Source organism: Solea solea, chromosome 5 (genome assembly GCF_958295425.1).
Source record: "Solea solea chromosome 5, fSolSol10.1, whole genome shotgun sequence".
Lineage (NCBI taxonomy): Eukaryota > Metazoa > Chordata > Actinopteri > Pleuronectiformes > Soleidae > Solea > Solea solea.
The window spans coordinates 4,138,318-4,162,945 of record NC_081138.1 but is presented as its reverse complement, the minus strand read 5'-3'; the positions used below and the strand labels follow the sequence as shown (position 1 = coordinate 4,162,945).

Here is a 24,628-nt window from a genome sequence, read left to right as displayed (position 1 = left end):
GGAATTGTAACTGGAGGGTTGCTGGTTCAAATCCACACCAGGTCAATGTGTGGGTATACCCCTGAGCAAGGAACCCAATTCCAATGCTCCACAGCCAGCAGTCCCAAGCCTGGAAGAATGGGAGAGTTGAGTCAGGGAGGATATCGGGCGTAAAAGTCTCTGCCAAATGAAATTAAATACCAAAATGCCAAAATTTGTGTGACTATGAGAATATATTATATTATAATATACATGTTTTTATGTTTCCATTAAACATACAGATACAACCTAGGGTCACGTTCAGCAGAAGATGGAAGGTTTATCCTGTGTGACTTTTGGTGACATGAAGTGACTCCTTCACTTTGCATCTTGTTTGTGTGTCTGCACTGCTTTTCCTAATGTATTGAGAACATATGCAGTGTTTTCCTGGAGAAAGCTCCCTGATTTCCATAAGACGGGTGGAAGTGACTCTGCCCAGGCGATGTTCTTTAGCTCTGTTTGGTACAATAACCATGGACATGTTACTGCACACGTCTGTCTTTTTGTGGATTTCAGTCGGATTTTTACTTGCACCTCAAGGGTCAGGGGCCAACGCGCTGTCGTCCCAATGTGATCTTGTTTTCAGAAATGTCTGTTATGAGTTTGTGGAGGAATCGAGAAACTGGTCTCAGGCCAGGAGCGACTGTGAAAAGCGAGGAGGGGAACTCTTGAGGGTCATGAACAGCCCGGTCAAACTGTTCCTGAAGAACGCGACCAAACAGAGAAACACGAGCAATTGGACGTGGTGGCTGGGAGAGGGGGTCAAGGGGGAACCCAGCGGAGGTGAGTAAAATACACACCGTTTCATTTGTTGGTGTGTTTTGGTTTTTTTTCTAAATCAAGCAATGCCTGTTTGAAAGCCAGTAATACTTTCTCTACATGCACAGTGGTTCACAGTTAAAAGAAAAGTTACAGTTTGCTGTCTTGATTTATTTTGTGAATTGAGTCGCGATACTTTGTCATATTTAAAAAAAAGTAAGTCCTCATACTTAAAAAAAACAAAAAAAATATATATACAGTATATATATATGTATACTGATTAAGACTATATGAAGACTTAAGACTATATGAAGGAGAGATAGTCCCTTCACTCAGGAAACTGTGGTTACACAATCATGATTGTATCTTCTTTGATGAAATGATTGACAAAATGGATCAATGGTTGCACCTTGATTTCCTTTTTAAGCAAACAGTTTGAGGTAACTGTTCTCAAAGCAATATGTGTGTGTGTGTGTTTCAGAGCACAAATGCACATACATGACTCTGAATCCTCTTCGCCTCAACACAACATCAGACTGTAAACAGAGACGCAGCTTCCTCTGCACCCGCAGTACGTCACAACCGCACCCTAATCACTGCTTTATCGCCTTCCTTTTTTTGTCTTTTCTTTTCCTCTCCTCAGCAACTGACTGAAGTTGATCACTTTTCCTTTTTTTTTTTTAAGATTTGCCGTCTTCATCGAGCACTGTGGTAAGAGATCATTACAACACTGGCAGACGACCAAAGACTTGAAAATATCAAGTTGACATTGTCGTGTTATCTTTCTAGAACACAGCAGTGTCCGGTCATGCAAGCAGAGTTCGTAAGTTAGCCTGAAATATTACTATTTGTTATGTTTTACATTATTAATCAATTCAATTTGATTTGTGTAGCACCAAATATCAACATGCACTGTACATAGTAAGGCAGAGACCTTTAGAAAATGATAAAGCAGAGGTCTTCAACAGGGGTCTTTAAGGTGTTGCAGGGGGCGGGGCATTATCTGAATAGCTTAGTATTGAGTGCACAATAACAAGGTGCGTTTATACAGGGCACTAGGCCCAGTTTAATAAAAAAGGGGTCCCTACTCAACAGTTCACACAATGAGCAAGCATTAGGCATCAGTGGAGGGACAAAAAAAAACATTGATAGAACCAGACTGAAAGATGTGCAGCCATCTGCCTCGACCGATTGTGGTGAAAGGAAAAAATTGGGGACAGAAGAGAGGTGGGGGACAGAAAGGGGGGAGTAAAAAGGAAAGAAGGAGGCGAGGTAGAGACAGAAGAGAGAGACCAGGAGCAGATATATAACCCTTGCATTAAGTTATAGGTTTAAAAAGAACAGTTCTAATTCACTTATGACACATATTATGTGTTTATACTACTACGATGTCATTAATGCAAGCAGTAGCATAGATTTTTTTATATATATATATATATATATATATATACACAAATATAAATATAAGCTATTAATTTAATTAATTGAATCCTTGCAAAATAATGATGAAAATACTGCTACTGCTAATGATAATACCAATAATGATAATGATAGCCTCGCAACTGGATCTGGATCCTGCAGCCAAGGGGTCACTTGCTTGATGAGGACACAGAGAGAGACAGGGAGGGAGGGAGGGAGGGGACAGGAAGGAAAGGCACAAACTAGGGAGAGAAATAATAAGGTTAATGAAACGTAATAAAGTCATAGTCATACCCTGAGTGTGAGGAAGTGAGTTGTGGAACATTATGCATCCGTGTGTCTGTTTTCCTCTTCTTCTCAAACACACACTTTCAGGACCCAAAAGGTCGATGGCTTCATCTGTCTCAAACATTAACAAACTTCTTAGGGTGAGAGATGCCTCATACATTTTACATACACACAACAGCGTGAATCATGAAGACCATTTGACTGTGCAGTGGAAAAGTGTTGCTAAAAAGGTTATATGTGTACATGTTTTGAGACAGGAAGCAAAGGAAGAACTGTGGAGGATGGAAACGACAATAGGGGAGCCAACAAATCCATCAAGGGTGTGTTCCTTTACTTCTCTAGTCTAGCATTAACAGCATTGTTATTATAAAATCTCTTTATTCATGTCTATATGTCAGAGCATGTTAAAAGATGTCTGTTTCTCCCCCTCAAAGGACGACTTTGTTCGGTACTTGTTGGAAGGAACTAAAAGGCTAAAATTAGAGACTACTGTACCCAATAACAACACCATCTGGAACATTGTGAACTGTACCACTGGCATCTATTTCCTCGCACTTCGAAAATGTGACATCCAGACAAACCCAAACGCTGTAGTAAGTTCCAAAGCATGCGTGACTGTAGCACAGAAGCAATAACACGCCCTCGCTTGTTTTTACAGTAACCTTTTGCTGTCCAGTCTTTCTTTGAGCAGGTTTTTGAGATCTTCGTGGTTATCGCTGAAGTGCTACGTACATCGGAGAGCTTTGTCTTTTGGCACCGAACAGGCACCGTCTATCAACGCAGGTTGGCCTCTCACCTCGCTAATATCCCACCATCTCCCACAAAGAGAAAGGGAGATAAATGGAGGGGGAGCCTTGCAGTCTAGAACTGACATATAAATGGGAGCAAACACTTGGGAAGTGTTATATAACATTCTAGAATTGCAATATTGTAGAATTCTCAGATTACATTCCGGACCTGAATCTCTGAAATATAAATATGACATAAAATTCAGAATAATATAGCTGTCAGGACCAATTGGGGTAAAGGGAATATTTCACTGATTTGCATTTAGCTTTGTATTACTAAAATAGGGGTAATATTTTTGAAAAACTGTGCTTCCCAACCTCAGAAGTATAAATAGAAGAAGAAATATCTTCATTATTTTTTTTGTTGCGTGCCCACCAGTGACACTTGGTCCTGTTAGCGTAACTGTTAGCAAAGATGGCGGACACTGTTTACATTCTGGGAATGAGGTCCCGCCCCCAAGGCCTAAAAAGTGCGGAATTAGCGTGTGCAGTATCAAGCCTCGGACCAAGTGTCACTGGTGGGCAAGTAATCAAAAAAAGAATGAAGATATTTCTCGACTGAGGTTGGGAAGCACAATTTTTCAATTTGTACTACCCCTATTCTAGTAATACAAAGCTAAATGCAAATCAGTGAAGAATTCCTTTAATTGTCTTGCTAATTGTCTGCATGTGGAAATTGCCACCCAAACTTACATCCATTCTTCATTTCCCTCCCCCACAGTTTCAAACAGGATGAGATTGGTGATCAAATATTGGGTTCACAGGCGGCTAATGAGTTTGTCGTACTCCCTTCATATTCTGCACTCCGAGCGGACGTTGAAAACTACGACACAATCACCACTCAGGTGTGTCTCTGTGTGTGTTCTTGTAGGGGTGCCTTTGTGAGGACCAGAAAACTTGTAAACCATAGGGAATGGGGACATTTTGGGAAAGTTAAAGGAGCTTTTTGAGGGTTTAAACTTGGTTTTAGGGTAAGGGTAGGAAGTGTGTTTAAGTTAGGGTATGTCTATCAATTTCCTCACTACAAATGCTGCACAAACGTGTATGTGTCAGGACCAGTAGTCCCTTACAGAGACCAGAGAGAGAGAGGGAGATCATCATGTGAATTCAATTGTCTTGTCTTTTCTCTTTGTTAGATGATTACATTCAACGAGAATCCCCATCCCTATGATGAAATCACAGGAATTGTCTGCACTGTTATAATAAGCAATGGAGACGAAAGAATTAAGGTGGAAAACCTGCCAGAGATGATAGAGGTATAACCAACTTCAAACGGCAATACCAACATTAGGAGATTATTTTCTGATATCTGCTGACATTAAACACACCCTAATAACAAATATCATAAGTGCACATTTGGTATCATCCAAAATAAGTAAGAAATGATATCACATTTTCCATAATGTTATTGGCTAACCAGTGATATTTGATCTCCGTTCCATGTATAACCCTTCTTATAAAAAACATTGTTAAAAACACATATTTTATTTATTAAAGACTGATATTCTGTCTTTGTATCGTAACCCCTTTCCCTGTTTTCTCCAGATCTTTTTGCCGCGTACAGACGTTGCAGTTCTGATGAATAGCACCGCTGTGTTAGAGGAAAACACATTCTCACTGACCACAATCAACGTCACAGACCCTAATATGACCATTATCTTAAGCATGCAGCCAAATGTACAGGAGTCACTAATACTTAAACTGTCCCAAGGGTCACCTCCTACCAGCACATATTTCAACCACTCAACCATCCTGACCCCAGAAGGTAACCAACCATTTGAAAGTGTTGATCTACAACCTCTGAGTTTAATTACTTAAAAAGTCACCTTTTGCTGCTTTTTGTGACAGGAGCCTACCGCTGGTTGATAACCCCTGAGATGTTGCAGCAGACCTCTGGAGTCTGGTACATAGATGCCAGACACGTTAATAGCACATGGGACTCGAACATGACACTGGAAATAAATTCTTTTATGAGCAAGTGCCTTTTCTGGCACGTAGGGTGGGAGACGTGGACGACAGATGGCTGCGAAGTGAGTTCCTCCACTTTAATCATGCATGCGCAGAAATGTCCTGGTCCTCATATCAGACAGTGATGTGCTGTTGTTGTCTAAGGTTGGCGAGAAGACCACTCCTTATCTCACACATTGCCGCTGTAACCACCTCACTCTGTTCGGGGGCTCCTTTTTTGTGATGCCAAACCACGTGGACGTAAGTCGTACAGCGGAGCTGTTTGCCACCGTGGATGAGAACTATGTGGTGCTCGTACTCATGTGTGCCTTCTTCGCCCTCTACCTTCTCACCCTGGTGTGGGCTTGCTTTGCTGACCGCAGGTCACGCCTTAAGGTCAGTCTCACCGGATAATCATAATGATAATGCATATCTGATCTGGGGTCGCTTCAGTGGGTCAGGTCAAGGTTCAGCAATGTTATGGGCATAATCCAAGACAACATTGCCAGGATTTATCGTGCTCAAATTGTGAAATAATGGTTCAGGGAGCATCATTTTTACTCATGAAGAGGTCACCTCAGGGTCCAGACCTTAAAGCAGAGCTCCCCCTACAGTTTTGGAGTAAATATTTATTCAAAACAGTTGACAACGGTTTTCTATGCTCTGCCATGATGATCTTGTAGCCCGTACCTGGCTAACTCCGCAAGACTTTCTGATTCTGAGGACTTGTGGGTCGGTGGCTCTGATCTAGCAAGGCTGGTTTTCTGCTAACAGGCGGTAGGGGAAGTGGAGTCAGACCCCAAAATTCCTGCATAGTTCCCGCTTTAACCTCATTAAGAATCCTTGGGACGTGGTGGGGAAGACTTAATCAAGCTTAACACCTGCATTACTGTAATTATGTGACAGTTTGTGCTATAGGAAAAATTCAAAACCAACATGTGGTTATTTCGGGTAATTGCAGGAAGCCAGCAAATCAACGTCTTTGCCAAGACATTGAAAGTGGTTCTGGAAAAATGGGGAAAAAGCACTTACTCACAGACATTTTCTGGACATATTATGATTTAAATAAGCAAAAAAAAAAAATGTCCATTCAGACATTTTGAGGCTTAGGTGTTAAAGGGTTAATTAACAGAATGGTCTAACCCTCCAAAAAATGGATGCAACTGTTGAATCTGAAGAATCTGAAACCTAAATCCTGAGATTTGTGATATGGCCGAGGTTTTACAAATAGAAAATCACACTTTTTACAACAGTGGTGTCACCCCCTGGTGGCTGTTCATTAGTTCATTACTTTCTGGTGGGCTTTATTCAACACATGTAAACTCTCTCATATGTATGCCCTTTAAAGTGTGGATGTGGATTAGTGATAAAGCTGACCAGTGCTTAAATCCATGGCTCCACTAGGCCACTTCCTAATATGTGCTTGGGCAAGACGGCAAACACATTTGAATGTGTGTAGATGTAGACATGTGACATAAAAAGATCTACAGATGTACTGTATAAATGGGTTTGAATTGGTTTGAAGGCATACCTGTGGTGTAAAGTGCTTTCAGTAGTGTCCAAGACTAGAAAAGCACTTTATGTACACTAGACCATTTACCATTCTGTGACTTAAATGCAGAGAAAGATGACTCTGCTGGAGGACAACCACCCAGGTGCTCATTACAACTACCTGATCAGTGTTTACACTGGCAATCGCAAGAATTCTGGGACGACTGCCAATGTAAGTCATCTTTCCTCTCCTTTTTAAAAAAAAATAACTCACGTTATTCCACTTTCTCTAAGGTCACCATATACCATGGCCACTGTAAAGTACAAAAAATACATAAATTAAATACAGAGATAGTGGCTGAGAAAAAAAAAAAGGTTTGAGGTTGGATTTCTAATTTATCAATCTGGGCGTGATTTGGCTCTGATTTCAAGGAAATCTCAAGGATTATAATTTAAAGAAGTTCTTAAAGGGTCAATATGTAACATTTGGCTAAATTACTAATTGGTGTGTTTTTATAAGTGACAAAAATATGCAATTTGGGTTTTTAAGTATAAGCTTACTAGGCACCCAAAGAGGCACAACATCATTTCTGGTATGTGAAGGCCACCGTAGTTTCCTTCATGTTGTCACAATCTGCAGCCTCACCTCATGTAATAATGTTTTTATGCATCGGTTTAGAAAATGGGGGAATCAGCTTGTAATGACTGTGGAGTGGAATCCTCTACACACGATAACGTCACTGCTGTGAAATCTGCGCCTGTGCTTTTCTGTAGGTCACAGTGATGCTGACTGGCTCAGAGGGAGAGAGCGAGACACACAGTCTCGAAGATCCCGATAAGCCCGTGTTTGAGAGAGGAGGGGTCGATATGTTCCTGATGGCCACGCCTTTCCCACTGGGAGAAGTGCAAAGCGTCAGGCTGCAGCACGACAACTCCGGAGGTCAACCATCATGGTACCAGAGGCCGACACTAAAGCACACAGTAGCATTAAATTCTCTGCATTCTCAAACTCAAATAACCCAGGGGACAGTGAACTTCTAGTGTGGTCAGGACAACAACTCAACAAAAGTCACATTTCACAACATTTCAGGATAAATCAACAGTTCAGTAGTGATCATCCATTATTATATTGCGATAAAAATATTCAGGATGATATTGCGCCTCATTTCAAAATAGAAGCATTTGTTTTGGGATGTATGGAAGAGGATTAGGGGGAACAATTTGAGTTCTGACTCATTAAACTCAGAATTTCTGAATTTAAACTCAGAATTCTGAGAATAAAGTCCGAAATTCTGAATTTAAAGTCAGAAATTCTGAGAATAAAGTCAGAATTCTGAGTTTAAAGACAGACTTCTGACATTAAACTCAGAATTTCTGACTCTAAACTCAGAATTTTGGCTTTAGTCTACTCAGAATTCTGAGAATAAAGTCAGAAATTCTGAGAATAAAGTCAGAAATTCTGAATTTAAAGTCAGAAATTCTCAGAATAAAGTCAGAAATTCTGAGTTTAAAGACAGAAATTCTGAGAATAAAGTCAGAAATTCTGAATTTAAAGTCAGAAATTCTCAGAATAAAGTCAGAAATTCTGAGTTTAAAGACAGAAATTCTGAGTTTAAAGACAGACTTCTGACATTAAACTCAGAATTTCTGACTTTAAACTCAGAATTCAAATGTTTTTTTTTTCTGTTGCCCTAATCCTCTTCCGTAGGAATGAAATATAGTTTACAAAAAACATTTATGATGCAAAAGTCTTCCCTTTAAGGGTCGCTGTCAAGGCCGTTACTCACTCAAACACAGTGTGGACCCAAATGCACAAGGCGGAGGCAGAGATCTCAGCCCAAACAAAAAGACTATTTTAACAAAGCAAAGTCTTACTCTAGGTCAGGTAACACATCCAAACAGGGGTCAGACGAGAGCGAGCCAGGCACAGGGAACAAGACGAAGCAGACGTGGGAATCACACAAGATGCACTGGCACAAGACAGAGGGAGCGTGAGCTGTTTAACACCAGGTGCAGACAATCAGGGAATCAAAGACAAGACAGATGAAGTGCAGACAGGAAGACAGAAAAACCCTTCACCAAAATAAAACCAGGAGTACAACAGACGCAGACTTAACACGGGACATGAGAGTCTTTTGTGACACCAATTGTCCTCCATGAACTTTCTCTGTGCTCTTCTTCTTTTCCTCCTGGCCAGCAGCTCCATCTTCAACATCCTTTGTTCCTCCTCTGCACTCGACTCTCTTCCTTTACTTCCAAACCGTTGAACCTGAGCCGTCCCTGGATTATGTCCCTCATTCCTAATCCTGTCCATCCTGATCACGCCCAACAAAAATGTCAAAGCAAAATGAATCTATAAATTCAATATTCAGATGCAAAATGAATTTATAAAAACAACCAAACAGAAAACTTACTTCAATAATAACATTTAGACAATTGTAATTAAAAGACAAGATAAATAATAACCTGAATCTTCATGCCAATTGTTAACAAAACTACACCAGCTGTCAATCACATTGGTGTCCATTAGCTCCAAATGGAATCATAATTCACACATTTAATTTACAAATGAACTCCTCAGGAAAAGGTGAGGTCTGAAATTAAGCCGATAATGGGTTTCCACCTCACCCACGCGTGTGCTCTACTTTAATTTATTATTTTCCTCCGATGTTTTAATAATAAATGTGCGAATAAACCAAACCAAATCAAAAGGAGAATACACTCGTTCTCCCATTAACGTCCATTCATATTTTTTTCTTTTTCTGCAACCAGTGGAGCTGCAAGACGACATCGATTATTTATACAGTCTATAATTACTGCCTTCCTCAGTTACTTCTCTTTCCTTTCCATCTTGTCCCAAATTACTTCCGCTACTACCGCTTTTTTTGTCACCACTACTGAACAGAGTAATGTAAAAATAAGATATTAGAACATTAAGAATCCCAGACTGCTTCCAATCAGATGCTGAACCTCAAGTAGAAATTCTTTTGAGCATTTTCATTAGGTAATAATTTGATAGAGGTTCTTAAAATACTCATAATCAAACATCAAAACACCTTTCTTTCTTTCTTTTTGCCCGTTGCACACTTTTATTTTGTAGACAAATAGAATCTGCAAAATCTCCTTCCTCTCAAAGTCACTGCTGACACATGATGACCTTAAAGATTATCACTGATTATTATTATTGGTCAATATAAGGCACTGAAGTTCTTCCAATAATATGACCATACACATGGGTATAGGACTCTCTTCTGTTTCTATTTAGCTTATATGTGATGTTTGCTTTCCCCATAACCATGTGACCGTGTGAATGAATGTACGACTTTATGAAAGGTATGTCAACAAGGTGACGGTGCAAGACCTCCAGACACAGCACGTGTTTCACTACTTCTGCGACTGCTGGCTGAGTTCTGACCACGGAGACGGCACGACCAAGAAAACGTTCCACGCCGCGAGGACCGACGAGATTGCCAACTTCAGGTCAGAGAGGGTCCACTGCTCTACCATGCACCACAGCAGAAATCATGACACATTGATGTCCGTTTGCTTCAGGTACATCTTCAAGAACAGGACGTCGACGGGCTTCAGGGACGAACACATCTGGGTCTCCATCGTGGATCCTCCGTCGCGCACTCCGTTCACGCGCGTGCAGAGAGTCTCCTGCTGCATGTGCCTGCTCCTCTGCACCATGGCCATCAACATCGCCTTCTGGAACATTCCTGTGGACGAGAGCTCGCCAGTCATTTTAGTGATAGGTGAATGAGATGTTTCACCTGTGTCTAGGTTTTGCTCTCCAGAAGAGTTGAGTTTTACTCAGGAGGGGAAAAACTACACATTATGATAATTTCATCATTTGTTGTAAGCTGTTAATCTTCTTCTTTTCCTTTCGGCTGCTCCCTTCAGGGGTCGCCACAGCGAATCAACCTCCTCCATCTCACCCTGTTCTCTGTATCCATCTCTCTCACACCAACTAACTTCATGTCCTCTTTCACTACATCCATAAACCTTCTCTTTGGTCTTCTTCTGGACCTCCGGCCTGGCAGTTCCAACCCCAGCATCCCTCCTCTGTACATGACCAAACCATCTCCTTCTGGCCTCTCTGACCTTATCTCCAAAACATCTAACATGTGCTGTTCCTCTAATTGACTCATTCCTGATCGTATCCATCTTTGTCACTCCCAAAGAGAACCTCAACATCTTCATCTCTGCTACCTCCAGCTCTGCTTCCTGTCTTTTCCTCAGTGCCACTGTCTCTAGACCATACAGCATCGCTGGTCTCACCACTGTCTTGTATATCTTTCCTTTCATTCTGGCTGATACTCTTTTATCACACATTACCCCTGACACTTTTCTCCACCCATTCCAACCAGCTTGAACACGTTTCTTCACCTCTTTTCCACAATCTCCACTGCTCTGGACTGTTGACCCTCAATACATAAAATCCTCCACCTTCTTTATCTCCACTCCCTGTAGCCTCATGGTTCCACTTGGGTTCCTCTCATTCCCACACATATACTCTGTCTTGCTGCGACTAACCTTCATTCCTCTCCTTTCTAGAGCATATCTCCACCTCTCGAGCTTTTCCTCCACCTGGTCTCTGCTCTCACCACAGATCACAATGTCATCTGCAAACATCATAGTCCATGGAGATTCCTGTCTAACCTCATCTGTCAGTCTGTCCATCACCACCGCAAACAAGAAGGGACTCAGAGCCGAACCCTGATGTAGTCCCACCTCCACCTTGAACTTGAAGCTGTTAATAATTAGGTCTATTATATTCAAACCACTCCATGCAATATGGGGACCGACCCTCATGTGGAGGATAAAGTGGTAGAAGGTGGATGGATGGATGGATGTTTCTGTTCACCAAGACTGCAGCTGTGCTGTTTAGTCCCTGTCAGTGTAGAACAGCTCTGCACGGCCGTACAGAAGATGGTGTCGCCACCTGCAGGAAACAGAAAACAGAAAACAATTACACTGGGTTTAGGCTGTTTACTTTTGTGTTTGGATTTGAGGTAGCACATTTTACACACTGACAGCAAAATTAAATGTTACACTATTCATTCACCTCGTCACCAGGCCAAGTGGAAATTAATTTGTTTTCTAATGCTTTCATTCAATAATAATTCGCTTCAGACTGTGCTGTCACAAGACAAGTGTATGAATCAGCTGTGAAACTGAAATCCATCCATCTTCTACCACTGTATCCTCCACATGAGGGTCGCGGGGGGTCACAAACCTGGGTCTCCTTGCTGCAAAGGCAAGAGTTCTAACCACTACACCAACCGTGTGGCCCCCAAACATGAAATCACCCTATAAATTGATAAATTCCTTTAATTATTATAATTTCTTTTTTTTTTGTCTGTTGCACACTTTTATTTTGTAGACAAAATAAAATCTCGACTCTAGACTAGACGATCACTGACTGTTTAATTTTTGCATGTGCGCAGGTTCGTTGCAACTCACGTGGCAGAACGTCATGGTGGGGATTCAGAGCGGTCTCCTCATGTTCCCAATCAACATCCTCATCATCACCATCTTCAGAAGCATCCGACCCCGCAGCGTCGCAAAAAAGCCTAAAAGAGAGGAGCAGAAAATGGACGCCGTCACCGTGCCAACTGTCCTGAAGGTGAGAGGGACATGTTTGTGCATCACTGTCACACATTTGCTGCTTTCAGATGTGATGTTGCAGACAGTTTCTGTGTCTAATACGCACTCTGACCTCTCGTAGGACATAGGGGAGGTTGTTTCTTTGGCGAGCAAAAGTCCGAGGAACAAGATTTCAGAGACGCCGAGGCTGGAGTCCATCACTGACCTCTGCTCTACCTTGGACACGGTGCATGAATTCATCCAACTTATGCAAGGTGCTTTTTATTTTTGAATTCTGAATGAAGCATTTACAGAATAAGGATGTTGTATTTTAAAAAGAATTTCAGTAGTCAAGTGCATGCCACTGTGTTGCTTCTTGAAAGTGACGTTGACATAAAAATTCGACATTGTTCCTTTAAAGCACTCCTTCTTTCACTGACTTGGTTGGAATTCCAGCCTTTAACTTTAGAATTATTCAATAACATAATAATAAGATAAATGAATCTAGTTTGTAATATCTGTCTGGTTTCCTCCCACACCCGCTTAGGATAAAGATAAAGTAGTAGGCAATGAGTGAGTGAGTGATATTAGGTATGTTATAAATATTATTCTATAGTATATATTTAGTACAAATTGCCATAAATGGTACATTTTGCACAAGTATGTATTGCAGCACAGTGTCATCTATATAAAAAGTGTTCACAGCACACGTTTTTATGCACCTTTAATGACCTTTCTCTGACACATTAACCCTTAGAATACAGCAATTTTGCTTTTTTTTTTCCATTACTATGTTTCAACATATAAAGTATATATTAAAACTATACTATATAAACACACCTGAGCAAAAAGTACTGAAAATGTTTAAAATCGGATTGAATTTGTGAAATTTGGAAATACATCACAGTTCAACGTTCACTTGCCTTGTTTTTTACGAACAAAACGATATAAAATGACTCATAACTTTGACTCAACGACACAAAAGAAGCGTTTTTTAAAGCCTGAATATGTGACCTACAAACACCACAGGAAGAAACCTCATTGTGTGCGACACAAATGTAGTAAGACGCCTGGTCTATGTGTGATCCCGTCACAGGAGAGTGTGAGAGCGACCCGCACTGGGTGTACTGCAGCAAGTTCCTCCTGGCAGGTCTCTGCCACCTCCTCATGGACCTGGAAAAACTGGACGGAAGGAACGTGCCGTGTCCCCACGATTACCAGCAGGCCCTGAACGTCGCCAACGTCCTGGTCCGCAAGGCTGAGATGGTCTTCAGCTGCCACTTGGCCTCCTGGTCAGGAAACACACACACACACACACACACACACACGTCCGTGTAGAGTAGAAGCATCGGTGGTTTTATGGTATAATCTCTCATTCCTTCCCTCTTCTTCTTCTCGGCGCAGCCCGCCCACCGTGACGAAGCAGAAGAAGAGCACTGCGAGCTGCTGGCTTCCGTGGTGGTGTGTGTTCCTGGGCTGGTTCCTGCTGCTGTCCATCAGTGCCGTGTCCACTTATTTCACGCTGTTATACGGCTTTCAGTACGGCAGAGAAAAGTCCATCAAGTGGGTCATGTCCCTGGGCCTCTCGCTGTTCCAGAGCATCTTTATACTGCAGCCTCTCAAGGTCAGAAAAGATGGAAAAAAGCTTACGCATTTGTGCTGAATGTGTCAGGTAAACAAGACTGACTCTGGGTTCACGTTTTTGGTCACAGGTGATCGGCATCGCCGTGTTCTTCGCTCTGCTGCTCAGACCTGTGTCTGCGGAGGAGAGCGACGAAGTCAACCAAGTGCTCATGGGTAAGAAAACATGACACGGCGCCCCTCGTGTCCTCACTTGAAACTCAGGAAAGAGGACACTGAGAGGAAAAAAGGAAAGAGAAGGTACCACTTTGTTTTGATAGTCCTTTGATGACTCTCGTCTCGTAATCACCAGGCATTCAGCAGCATGTCAACAGATAATCCACTGTGTCCCCTTTAATTAGATGCTTCTGACACACATTTTCAGATGCAAGAGGCTTAAAACACAAACACTCTCTCAGTCAGGTCTGATAGTTTTGCCTGTCAGACTCATCATTTCTGTTCACTGAAAGCCACGCGCTGCAGCTTTAACGCGCCGACCGTACTCTTTATAAATGTTTCATCGCGCAGACGTATCTATGAAACTCTTGTTTCAGGTTCGACCACAGAGAGTACTATCAGAGCTTCCTTCTATCCTTCCTTCCTTCCTGTGACTCAATCTGTCCTCTCTGCTTCTTTCAACAGGGCAACGGGAGAAGTGTAAACGGTTCACTGGCAGGGAGACGCTGTGAGGAAGCTGCATTTCCCAGGACGCGCTCCATCACTTTTTGCACTTATTGGAAGTTTTGCTCTTTGAATGTAAAAATGCATCCCATATTCTGGTGTACAGAACGTTGCTCTAGGTAATTTACTATCCACTCACGTCGTATTGGGTCGCTTTAAACTTTAATTATTGGGGATTTTTTTTTTCTTCATATGTGAATCATTTCTTATGAAAATACACATTTATTGGATTCCACGAAGCAGGTTTTAAAAGTCGCAAAAATGAATCACAAGCTAAACGTGTCAAATTATTGACTGTCAAAAATATTCATTTAAGTACCTGTGTGTCATATTTATGGTGGACATTTAATGTAAATATGTTTGAATAAGTGCATGATCTCTTTTTAAAAGATAGGATAAGCCTTGCGTTACAATGTTTACGATAACTGCAAGTTACAATGTGCGGTCTCACCAGTAGATGTCACTAATTCTTACACATTGGACCCTTATATTGGACAACCATTCTCAAGTAGAGTAGGTTTTCACATCTCTGTATCTCCGAGTCGGGAATTGAAGCGACAACCTTCCAGTTGAAAGACAACGCGCTCGACCACTACCTACCGTGTGACTAATTCTGTGAGATTTACTTGTCGGAATCTCGTCAGCGTTCTGTGATTCCCGGCTGTTGACGTTACTAACGCGGCCTTTCACCCTCAGAGAGCTGCGTTTATGTAATTGCACTTACGGGAGGTCATTATTAATTGAGCAGTTTTTTGGGCATTTCACCATCACCATCAGTGTGATCCATGCTAAATGTGACTCAGTCACTTCCTCCCTCTCAGTGAGTCAATGATTATATAATAACGAGAGCACGATTACATAATAGACGTCACCATACTCATTTCCGTGCTCTTGGTTTGGGAATACGCGCAGTGCTTTTATTCTCTCTGAAATAATTGTGTGGGTTTTGTTTTTTTTTTTTCCATTTATTTATTAATTCTGTACGTATTTTAAAGAGTGCAGACATAGGCAACTGGAATTGCTTGAACTTCGTTGGACTAAATTTAATTCTAGTTAAATAGTTAATAAACTGATATGAGCTGCAATCGTGTGGAAAGTTCATGAGTCTGCACACCTGACAACATTAATTTATGTATATTATAAATTAAACAGGTGTTACATCAGGGGTCCCAACTCATATTAACTTAAAATGATGTCACGATATTCCATCATGATACAGCGATAACAACATTTTAACACATCATTTCCGCATAAAGGTGTTTGTTTTAAAGCGTAATGATACAATAATAATAAAAAAAATAAAACTCCTTATATGGACATCCTTTTACGTCGTCTTATGTGTTGTTGAGTCAAAGTTATGATTGATATAATTTTATATCACATCTTTCTAATAGAAAAAACCCGAATTGTTTTTATTTTTCTTCATATAAATGAACTTTGAACTGTGACGTATTTCCAAATTTCACAAATTCAATCCGTATTTTGGACACTCTAATATTGCACATTTTCATAGCCTCTGTGTATACGTTTTAACATAGTAATGGACAAAAATAAACGACAATAAAAGACAAGTTCAGTTAATCCTCGTGCAACCTTTAAGGGTTCCGATATTTAAAATGCAACCACTTAATTTTTAAGACAAAAAAGACATTTTATTATTTTTATTTTATTGTTTTGGAGGGAAAACCGAAACTATCAACCATACTGACTCTATATTTAGTTTTATTATCTGCTGTCACATATAAATAGCAAATAAACAACAGTTATTTTACCTTAAATTAGTTTACAGGCGAATATGAATAGTCCTCTACATGTGTAGTATGTTAATAACCTAATATAGAGCATATTTTATTATATATTTGCTGTGAATAGTCTGCAAAAATTTGTAATTTCTATATAATATAATAAAGATCGGGGTCCAAGAGAGAATATAATATAATGTTCAAGTCGTAGAATTAAATAAATTCTTATTTCTTCCAAACTGTATTTTGTCTGTTTGTACACATTACATGTTTGAATTAAATACATAACACAAAAACAGCTTTGATCTGATGAAGTCTTCAAAAAAGTACATGAGATTATTATGGATTACCATGAGAAATGAATTCAATCAACACCGTGGTCACTTCTGAATGTGCATCATTTGACCTAGTTTACCAGGTAATGTACGGCTCTAGTACACATAACTACCGCTAGCTGTGATTGGTGCCTTTGTAACCTTTAACCTTTGCAACAGACAGAGAATCTTAATCTTAACATTGCGAACATCTCTCCTGTTTCATAAGTCACCCTCGCTTTCTTCACTCCAAATTCCTTGGCCCACTTTCACGTAATCTCAGTCTCTCGTCTCCTAAAGAAGACGATGAAGATGCTGTTGTCAAGGTAACAATCAGCACTGCTTTTCGAGGTTGTCTGTTAATTATCGATGATGCAACAAAAGCAAAATATTTACATAGAATCTGTTAGAATCACTGTTCCACGCAGTTACTGCACATAAAGACTGTCATAAAATCTGTATTTTTATTTATTTTTATGAAGTTTAACATTTAGTCACAGGTATCTGGAAGTGAAAAATATAGTATTTCACATTACCATTAGATTCTAAATCATAACAAATTCATCCTGTGGGCCAGATTTTGGCCCGGGCCATGTGTTTGACACCCCTGCTCTAAGTATTCCAGGTTAGATTTTGGTTTGAACGTATTAAAAAACTTTTTTTTTACCATTTGTTTGATTTAATGTATACATTTTGCCTGCTAGTTTGTGCCATCTCATGCTGTGATTTGATCCTCGATTATGCAAATGAGCTGTGTGGTTCCCCCGCCTGTCATTGGACCAGGTGGGCGGAGTCTCCGTATGAGCGGGACAGCGATTGGTGCGGCGAGGACGTATTTCTTCGATTATTGTGCCACAATTTATTTTGAAATTAACGCATTTCTCTTCTTTTTTTGAATTCATTTTAACGAAATTAACATCACCACCTCAGTCACTGAATTCACTAAATAAGGCCTCTTTTTGAGCTAAAGAAAACATCATGATATATCTGTGTGATTGTACACTGAAAAAATATCACTATAATGATTTTATATTCAATTTCTGCCAAATGCTTTCACACTGGGCCTTTACAGAATCTGTCTTTCTAAGTGTAGTGTAGTGGGAGTGGGCAGGGTGGGAAGTGGCTGTTCAACTTGCCTAAGGGCTTATAGGATTGATCGAGTGTTTCATATTTTAACGATAGACTGAATATTGCAGGGATTCTAACTCAAAAAGACAACAGTGAAGCTGCCAATAACCCCCAAAGAAGAAGAATCCATTAAAAAAAGCTATGCGCCATTATTTACCTTTACACTGAGGACCTCTGCTGGTTACTGCTGGACATTACAGTGTTACACTACAGGGGACTTTTTGAGTGAGTGTAAGCGTAAAACCCTCGCCAGTGTTCACTTCTAAATAATCATTTAGTTACTATTTTACTACTCCTTATTGTGTGTCAAGTGTTTGCATTAAAAAGAACAGTTCTACTGTGTTCATTTCACATTATTCCATGTATGTCAAACACCCAGCTGGAAAAAAACATTTTTCCATGTAATTTCCAGAAGTTAGTGAATGTTTTTTTTAATTGAATTGAATTCCAGGCCACCACTAATTTGTCATTCATGCAAGCAGAGCTCAGTGAGGTAAGGTTACAGCGCGGTGTCACGTCTGCGTCCCGTCGCAGCAAGAAATTGGAACCTTTTGTGACACATGACATCCTAATTCAGTGACGTAATATTATGCAACACCATCTTATTTTAATACAATAGCCTATCATAAAAAATGAATAGTGCGGTAAAATAGACACAAAATTGTATGGTTATTAGAGAAAACTACCCACCACACAACTAAACATAAGGGTTACCTTTAATTAAAAGACTGTGTGAAACAATAAGTCAGGGAGGATTGATTTCTACTGGGTAAATATCCATGATCCCCAAGCATTTACATGTGAGGGTATTATGGGGATTTTAACCTTTATTATATACTTCTTATTATTTAACTTTGAGGGAAGGTGTTGCATAAACCCCCTAAAATGTCTTTTCCACCTCCTAATAAAAAAAGAGTGACACACAACTGATGTGTAAAGCAAAGCATAATCTTAAAAAACAGACTCAACAAAGGTAAAATATACAGTTTATAATGCTAGTGCAGACTGACAAGGCCTCTGATGAGAGTTAGTAACCAAGGCAAATGCAGTGGTGAACACACGGTTTGAGATATGGACACTGGAGAACACAGAAAAGCACTCACCACTACTCTGAGCTCAGTATTTCTATCTGTGTGACCTGTTCCTGCAAATTAAAGACCTGCTGGTTAGAAAAGTAAAGGTATCTGGTGAAACTGACATTAAAAGAGCAAAAAAAAGAACTTTATTGGAGATTTTCTTTTTCCCTCTGTACAGTTAAATCATTTGCATTAGTGGATCCATCTATATCATGTAAATGAACTATATTACAGATTTCCATACACTGTTTTATCACTTTACATATGTGCACCCTCCACTCCTGTAACAGATAAAACAGAATAGTGTGTCACCAGAAGCTTCTCATACAGGTTTGAGGCTACGTTCACTTTACCAGACACATTGCATGCGTCAGTGTGTTCCGTGTTGAAGTGGGAAACGCACTTGTATGTAAATTTGTAGGTAAGATGTAACTCTAGAGGAAGGCACTGTCGTCCATTTTTGTTTCGGCTTTGACGACAACACTCATTATGCATATAAATAGGCAAAAAGCTGCATGGGGTGGGGCCAATCCCAGCTGACATGGGGCGAAAGGCAAGATATACCCTGGACAGGTCGCCAGTCCGTCACAGGGCCACATATAGAGCGCATTTTTGGACTGTGAAACACGTGGGGAGGAACAACCGTCTGCCACATGGCGACATATTAGATAAATATCCAATCTAGGACCACATACTAAAGTCTGATTTGAATTTTGAGTTCTGTTTCCACACATTCCAGTAATAGGGTCACATTCAGCCTGGTAATGTGAACGTAGACTTAGAGGCTCAGTGACTGACTGAATGAGTAAGGAGTGTTTATTTAAATGCCTTCGCCTTGACAACACTGAAGGACTGCGTTAACCACTGAAAATAATGGATTCCGTCTGTCCTTTTGTGTTGGGTACTGTACCCATGCCTTGGAAACAATGCGTAGACTTCTGTTAAGTGTGACTGCCAGCTTCCCTCCTAACTGGGCTGGCCGGTCAGACTTGTCAGACCAGTCTGAGCTAATGACGGAGTGACGGTGGCAAAGATCACTGGGAAACAGTGTGTGCAAAAATAGATTCAAAGCAGGGGCATTAAATATCAGTCGAAGCCTCAAAACCCTGGGAAACGCTACAAATAAAATCTAACTTTGATTATACAGTGTATCACGCGGACACATAAAAAAGATAAAAGTCAGTGTGATCGTACATGAAATCAACATGATTGTAAGAATTTAGACCAGGAGTCGTAAAAGGCAGAAATTAAAGTGTATGGTTGTCACTGGTTCTCCCAGAAATCAGATATCTGATCACTGACGAGGCTCAATGATCAACCAAAGCTTGTCATATTTATATAAATGAGGTAAAAATACATGTATGTGTGATTACTGTGGAAGGGGGAGGAGAACTATTAAAATCTGATACACGGCCTTGAGCCATTTTCGATTTTCCTGTTCCGAGCTGATGAAACAGACCTGTGTGTGAGTGTAATTGTGTGTGTGTGTGTAAACCAAGAATATAGAATTTAAGTCTTCTTCTTCAGCTCCTCAAACCGCCGCGTTAGATCGTCAAAGTCGATGTCATCCGTGTTGGTGCTGACGCCGCCAAAGGAAGACGTGGGGAGCGTGTCAGGAACGGAGGGGAGCTCTGGGAGAGTGTCAAAGTGCCGAGGTGCAGCCCGAGGACCTGAAGAGTACATGAAGAATATAATATTACAATTATAATAATAATAATATGTTGTAAAACAAAAATAGCAATGGTCACGTTTCACATACGCTGTGGGAAATAAAGTATTTATAGGCAATTAACCCACAAAGTGACAGAATAAATAAATATCATTTGAATTATTAGCAGTTACGTCTCATGCTGAGGCAGATGTGTTGTTTAAAACCACATAAATAAGTCACAGATGACACTGGGTGACATGTGCATACATTACAAGTAATACACACACACACTCGAGTTAAATAGGAATTAGTATAGATCTATCTAATTAAAGCACCTATTATGCACATATGGGGAAACATATGATTATACTGCACATATGTGACCCATTCTTTAAGGGTTGTGTCTTCCAAATGAGCTTGAGGCTGAGAGTCACAGATATTGAAGGGAAATGGAAAACTACACATAATGTCATTGGTTGTAGTCTTTACATACAATCATATGAATCAGTCAGAAAATACACAAATACTGTACATCCCGAGTGTGCGTGTTGGTGACTGTGGGCTGAACTCACCTACAGCCTGGGAAGGAACAGAAGGCGTGTCAATTATGTCATCAATCTGAAACAAAGACAAAATGTGTAAAGGGCTTTGTCCTTCTCCTACTGAAATATAAAAGGTAAGGGTTTGTAAAAAAAGAATGAATCACATTCAAAAACGTAACGACAAAAACAAACAGTAAGAAAGGAATAATGGAAATCAGGAGGGGATTCTTGAAAAACCATCACCTTTAAAACTCAACTAGACTAAGCTTGCCCCAAAATGCAGTTAACCCACTTATCTGTTCATTTTAATCCCACCCACAGAAAGTCATGGTTAGTAGAGCCTTTTTAATGCTTCCCATATCCATGTGAGTGAAGCAAAAAACAAACGGTCCTATGCAGAGACATAGTGTAAAAGTGTTGACAGGGAAAAACTGCAAGGAAGCTGAATGAACTGCTCTTCCCTGATTGTTGCCCTGCAATGCCCTGTCCGTCTGTCCATCTGTGGGAACGGGGGGGGGGGCATGGATGGGAAGGGTTCAGTCACTTACGGACTCGTATGTGGGGGGAGAAGTGGGCAGCTGAGGGGGCTGCCCTCCTGCCATGGGGTGCTGGAAGTTGTCATAGGTTCCAACAGGAGCATGAAACGGTTCCTAGAGGGGGAAAAAAACAGTCAAGTACAAAAGTGACGGTGGTAGAGATGGTTATTGTTTAAATAGAATTTCTCTTCAGGGTTTGCCACAGTTTGAGTAAACAAAGAAAATGCTGCTGATTGTACTTAAAAGCTTTTTTGTGACTTAAGTGAAAGGCACTATATGAGGTTAGAAGAAAAAATATAATTTACTATTTAAATATATATTAAATCTCTCAAGTAAGATGTGTTCAAACCTAACAATAATTAGAATAAAAGTAATTGGTTTCCATTAGTATCCCGGAATGATAAATAAGAGCCTTTTCTCCATTTCCAGGAAGTCAGACTAACTAACAATTTAAGTGGATGCTGTTATATCTTGGTGGACCAATTTGTACAAGTCACATGATTTAGAGAGCTTGCAGCATTCGACAAAAATAACATTTTATCTCAGTGCAACGGCGTTATTCATTACAATGAATCTGCGCACATAAAAGACACTACACTTGAGCAGCGCCTAATGTCTTTATCATATCCATAATTTATGAAGAATAGGGTCTTTAAAAATAAGTACTTACGGCTCCTTTGGGAGGTGGATAGTTGAAAGCTGTCGGCATTGGCATTGGCATGGGCATGGGCATGGGCATATGCATAGCACCAGCGGGGGGGGCAGTGAAACCACCACCTCCTCCTCCTCCACCACCTCCTCCAGGCTTCCTGTCATGGTCCACGTCAATCAGGTCTGCCTCCTCTCCTGGACACACTTCAGGCTGTTCAAACACCACGGTGAAATAGTGATAAATAAAACAGAAAGCATGACGACATCTCGAAGGGAGTGATAAGAGATTCTTAAAATGCTCACCTGGACCATGGCGTCTGGTTCATAAGGCACATTATAGTTCTTAGCGATCTCTATCAGGTAGCGCTCCACCAAGATCTTGGGTGCGGCCTCTAAGCCCAGTTTGTGCATCAGCTGCAAACAACAAATAGTTGATGAAAACGTTTCTAGTGTGCAATCTTGAACACACTCGAGTCTCACAGTCAAGGGGGTAAAAAAAAAATCCCTACTCGGTCATTGACGGTGCCAATCTGGTTTGTCCTGCACAGCTTGCCATACTCCTTGCTGTATTTTGCACATAGCTGCTCAGACACCTGAAACAAACAACCGGAGATAAGACCGTCAAGATCTGTCCATGAAAAATAAAACACAAATATTGTGGCAATACTACTTTCACTGTGTTATATTTAAGAGTACTTGCAGTTTTTAGTTCATTCACTTCTGCCTGAAGACGAGGTGCTGCCCAAATTAATGTGGACACTGCTTCCTGTAAGCCTGGATCCAGTTCCCTACATTGCAGATACAGAATATGTATGCAGAGTACTGTGGAATAACTGTATAAAATAAGATGAGTTGATAATTTGTGTACACTGAACATGTCCGGTTCTTTGGGACTCACTTCATAGACTGAATGAGGCCAAAGCGAGCCAGCAGCAGGTCGCAGTAAAGCTCCAGGATCTCCATGGCTTCCACCAGATAGTCTTCTCTGATAATGTGCTCCACGCGAATCCGTGCACGCTCATCCTTTCCAGATGACAGGTAATCTGCGATCTCCTTCCTCGCCTTTTGAGCAAGTTCAGCTTTTGTTTGAAATTTGTGAATGAGATTGGGGGGGAAAAGATAAACTGTCATTAGAGGCAGGAGTGGAACAAGAAGAGTGAACAGCTGTACTCAGCCAATGACTCACTTTTCTTTTTCTCAAGAAGTTTGAGTCGGTTGATGACCAGCCGGAGATTCACTTTTAACTTGTCTGCTTTAAATCCTCCTCCTAGCATGATGATGATGATTGTGGTCGTCTACCTGTGAGCAGGAGAACACGCAAGAAGCGGAATTGTTCAATCGAAACCAACTTTAACAGCCCATCGAACGTCAAACCCCACCTCTGAACGAGTGACTCACGCAATCATGTGAGCGTGGTCAAACCCTCGCAACAGAGTGACTCCGCATATTTACTCCAAACAAATAGACAACAAATACTTAACAAAACATAAAACTGGGAAAACCCCAAGTTAGCCCACAACTATGTGGCCTTGTGACAGTTAGCGTTAGCCCGACACGACGGACAACTAAGGAGGCTACCGTTGCCGAGCTATGTCAAAGTTGGCCATATTTCCCAATGTATTTCTAACGCTAAAATCTATAGATTTAACTTAAGTATTGAGGGTATTTGCGCAAACGCAAAACATAGGTCTGAATAAACAAAAACCGCCTGTTAGCAACCCTGTGCTTTGTTAGCACTCATATCGAATGTCATGTTTGCTAGCTCAACGTCAGCAAAGTGAAAACAACTTGCGAATGAAATAACATGAGTAATTTACAAGTCATAATGTGAAACAAAACAACAACAACTTACAGGCAAATATAGATGAAGAACGCACAGCAACTTATTTGTTTGTCTGTTCCGACTCACCTCGTTCACTTCCGCGAACAGTATCGGCTACGTCATACGTGGGACGTTCCTATCGTGGGCGGGGCTTCATACGTCAACATTGGGCCCCGAAATTGTTTGTTTTTGAAGTAGTTGTGTATAAACGTTTCAGACGTTCTTGTTTTGATGTTTAATACAGCTGTATTTGCTGTTTTGCTTTAATAATCAATATCATATGCAATGTAGTATATTCAAACTAAATATTTACAAAAAACTGAAAAGAAAAAATGTGCCCCCACTTTGGTGCACATTAGTGCATCACCAGCTGGTAATTTTCATACTTGCTGATGTTCAGAATAATTGATGTTAAGATTTATTACTGTTCTTTTTTACCACCGTGTGCCGATTTTCCTTTCATCTTGTTTTTAAAAAAATGATCCAGACCATTAAATGAATGAATGCAGGCTCCCAATGGCTTAGCTAGTTGTTTGTAGTTTAACAGCAGTTAAGCAGTTAGTGAG

General features: G+C 40.6%; 2 protein-coding genes across 4 annotated transcripts; one reads left to right on the top strand and one right to left on the bottom strand.

The window, feature by feature from the left end:
* The first annotated feature begins 444 nt into the window (after positions 1-444).
* On the top strand, positions 445-15,866 carry LOC131459834 (polycystin-1-like protein 2). The gene is made up of 23 exons (XM_058629953.1): positions 445-801; positions 1,259-1,348; positions 1,463-1,488; positions 1,567-1,600; positions 2,572-2,624; positions 2,742-2,804; positions 2,919-3,077; positions 3,161-3,267; positions 3,994-4,117; positions 4,409-4,528; positions 4,818-5,037; positions 5,121-5,302; positions 5,385-5,615; positions 6,841-6,942; positions 7,485-7,663; positions 10,044-10,190; positions 10,263-10,465; positions 12,161-12,339; positions 12,442-12,574; positions 13,396-13,591; positions 13,704-13,923; positions 14,012-14,096; positions 14,562-15,866. Exons 1-23 carry the CDS (start codon positions 492-494, stop codon positions 14,606-14,608), a joined length of 3,210 nt encoding a protein of 1,069 aa, XP_058485936.1. The 5' UTR covers positions 445-491; the 3' UTR covers positions 14,609-15,866.
* Positions 15,867-18,983: 3,117 nt separating this feature from the next.
* ist1 (IST1 factor associated with ESCRT-III) lies at positions 18,984-24,213 on the bottom strand. 3 transcript variants are annotated; one of them, XM_058628658.1, is made up of 10 exons: positions 24,150-24,213; positions 23,427-23,539; positions 23,139-23,319; positions 22,941-23,028; positions 22,750-22,833; positions 22,544-22,654; positions 22,260-22,451; positions 21,602-21,703; positions 21,084-21,129; positions 18,984-20,530 (listed from the first exon to the last, which is right to left on the bottom strand). In XM_058628658.1, exons 2-10 carry the CDS (start codon positions 23,512-23,514, stop codon positions 20,370-20,372), a joined length of 1,053 nt encoding a protein of 350 aa, XP_058484641.1. In that variant the 5' UTR covers positions 23,515-23,539; positions 24,150-24,213; the 3' UTR covers positions 18,984-20,369. The 3 variants fall into 3 exon arrangements, with proteins under 3 accessions (XP_058484641.1, XP_058484642.1, XP_058484643.1); XM_058628659.1 differs by having other exon boundaries at positions 24,093-24,177; XM_058628660.1 differs by lacking the exon at positions 24,150-24,213 and adding an exon at positions 24,118-24,136.
* Positions 24,214-24,628: the final 415 nt, after the last annotated feature.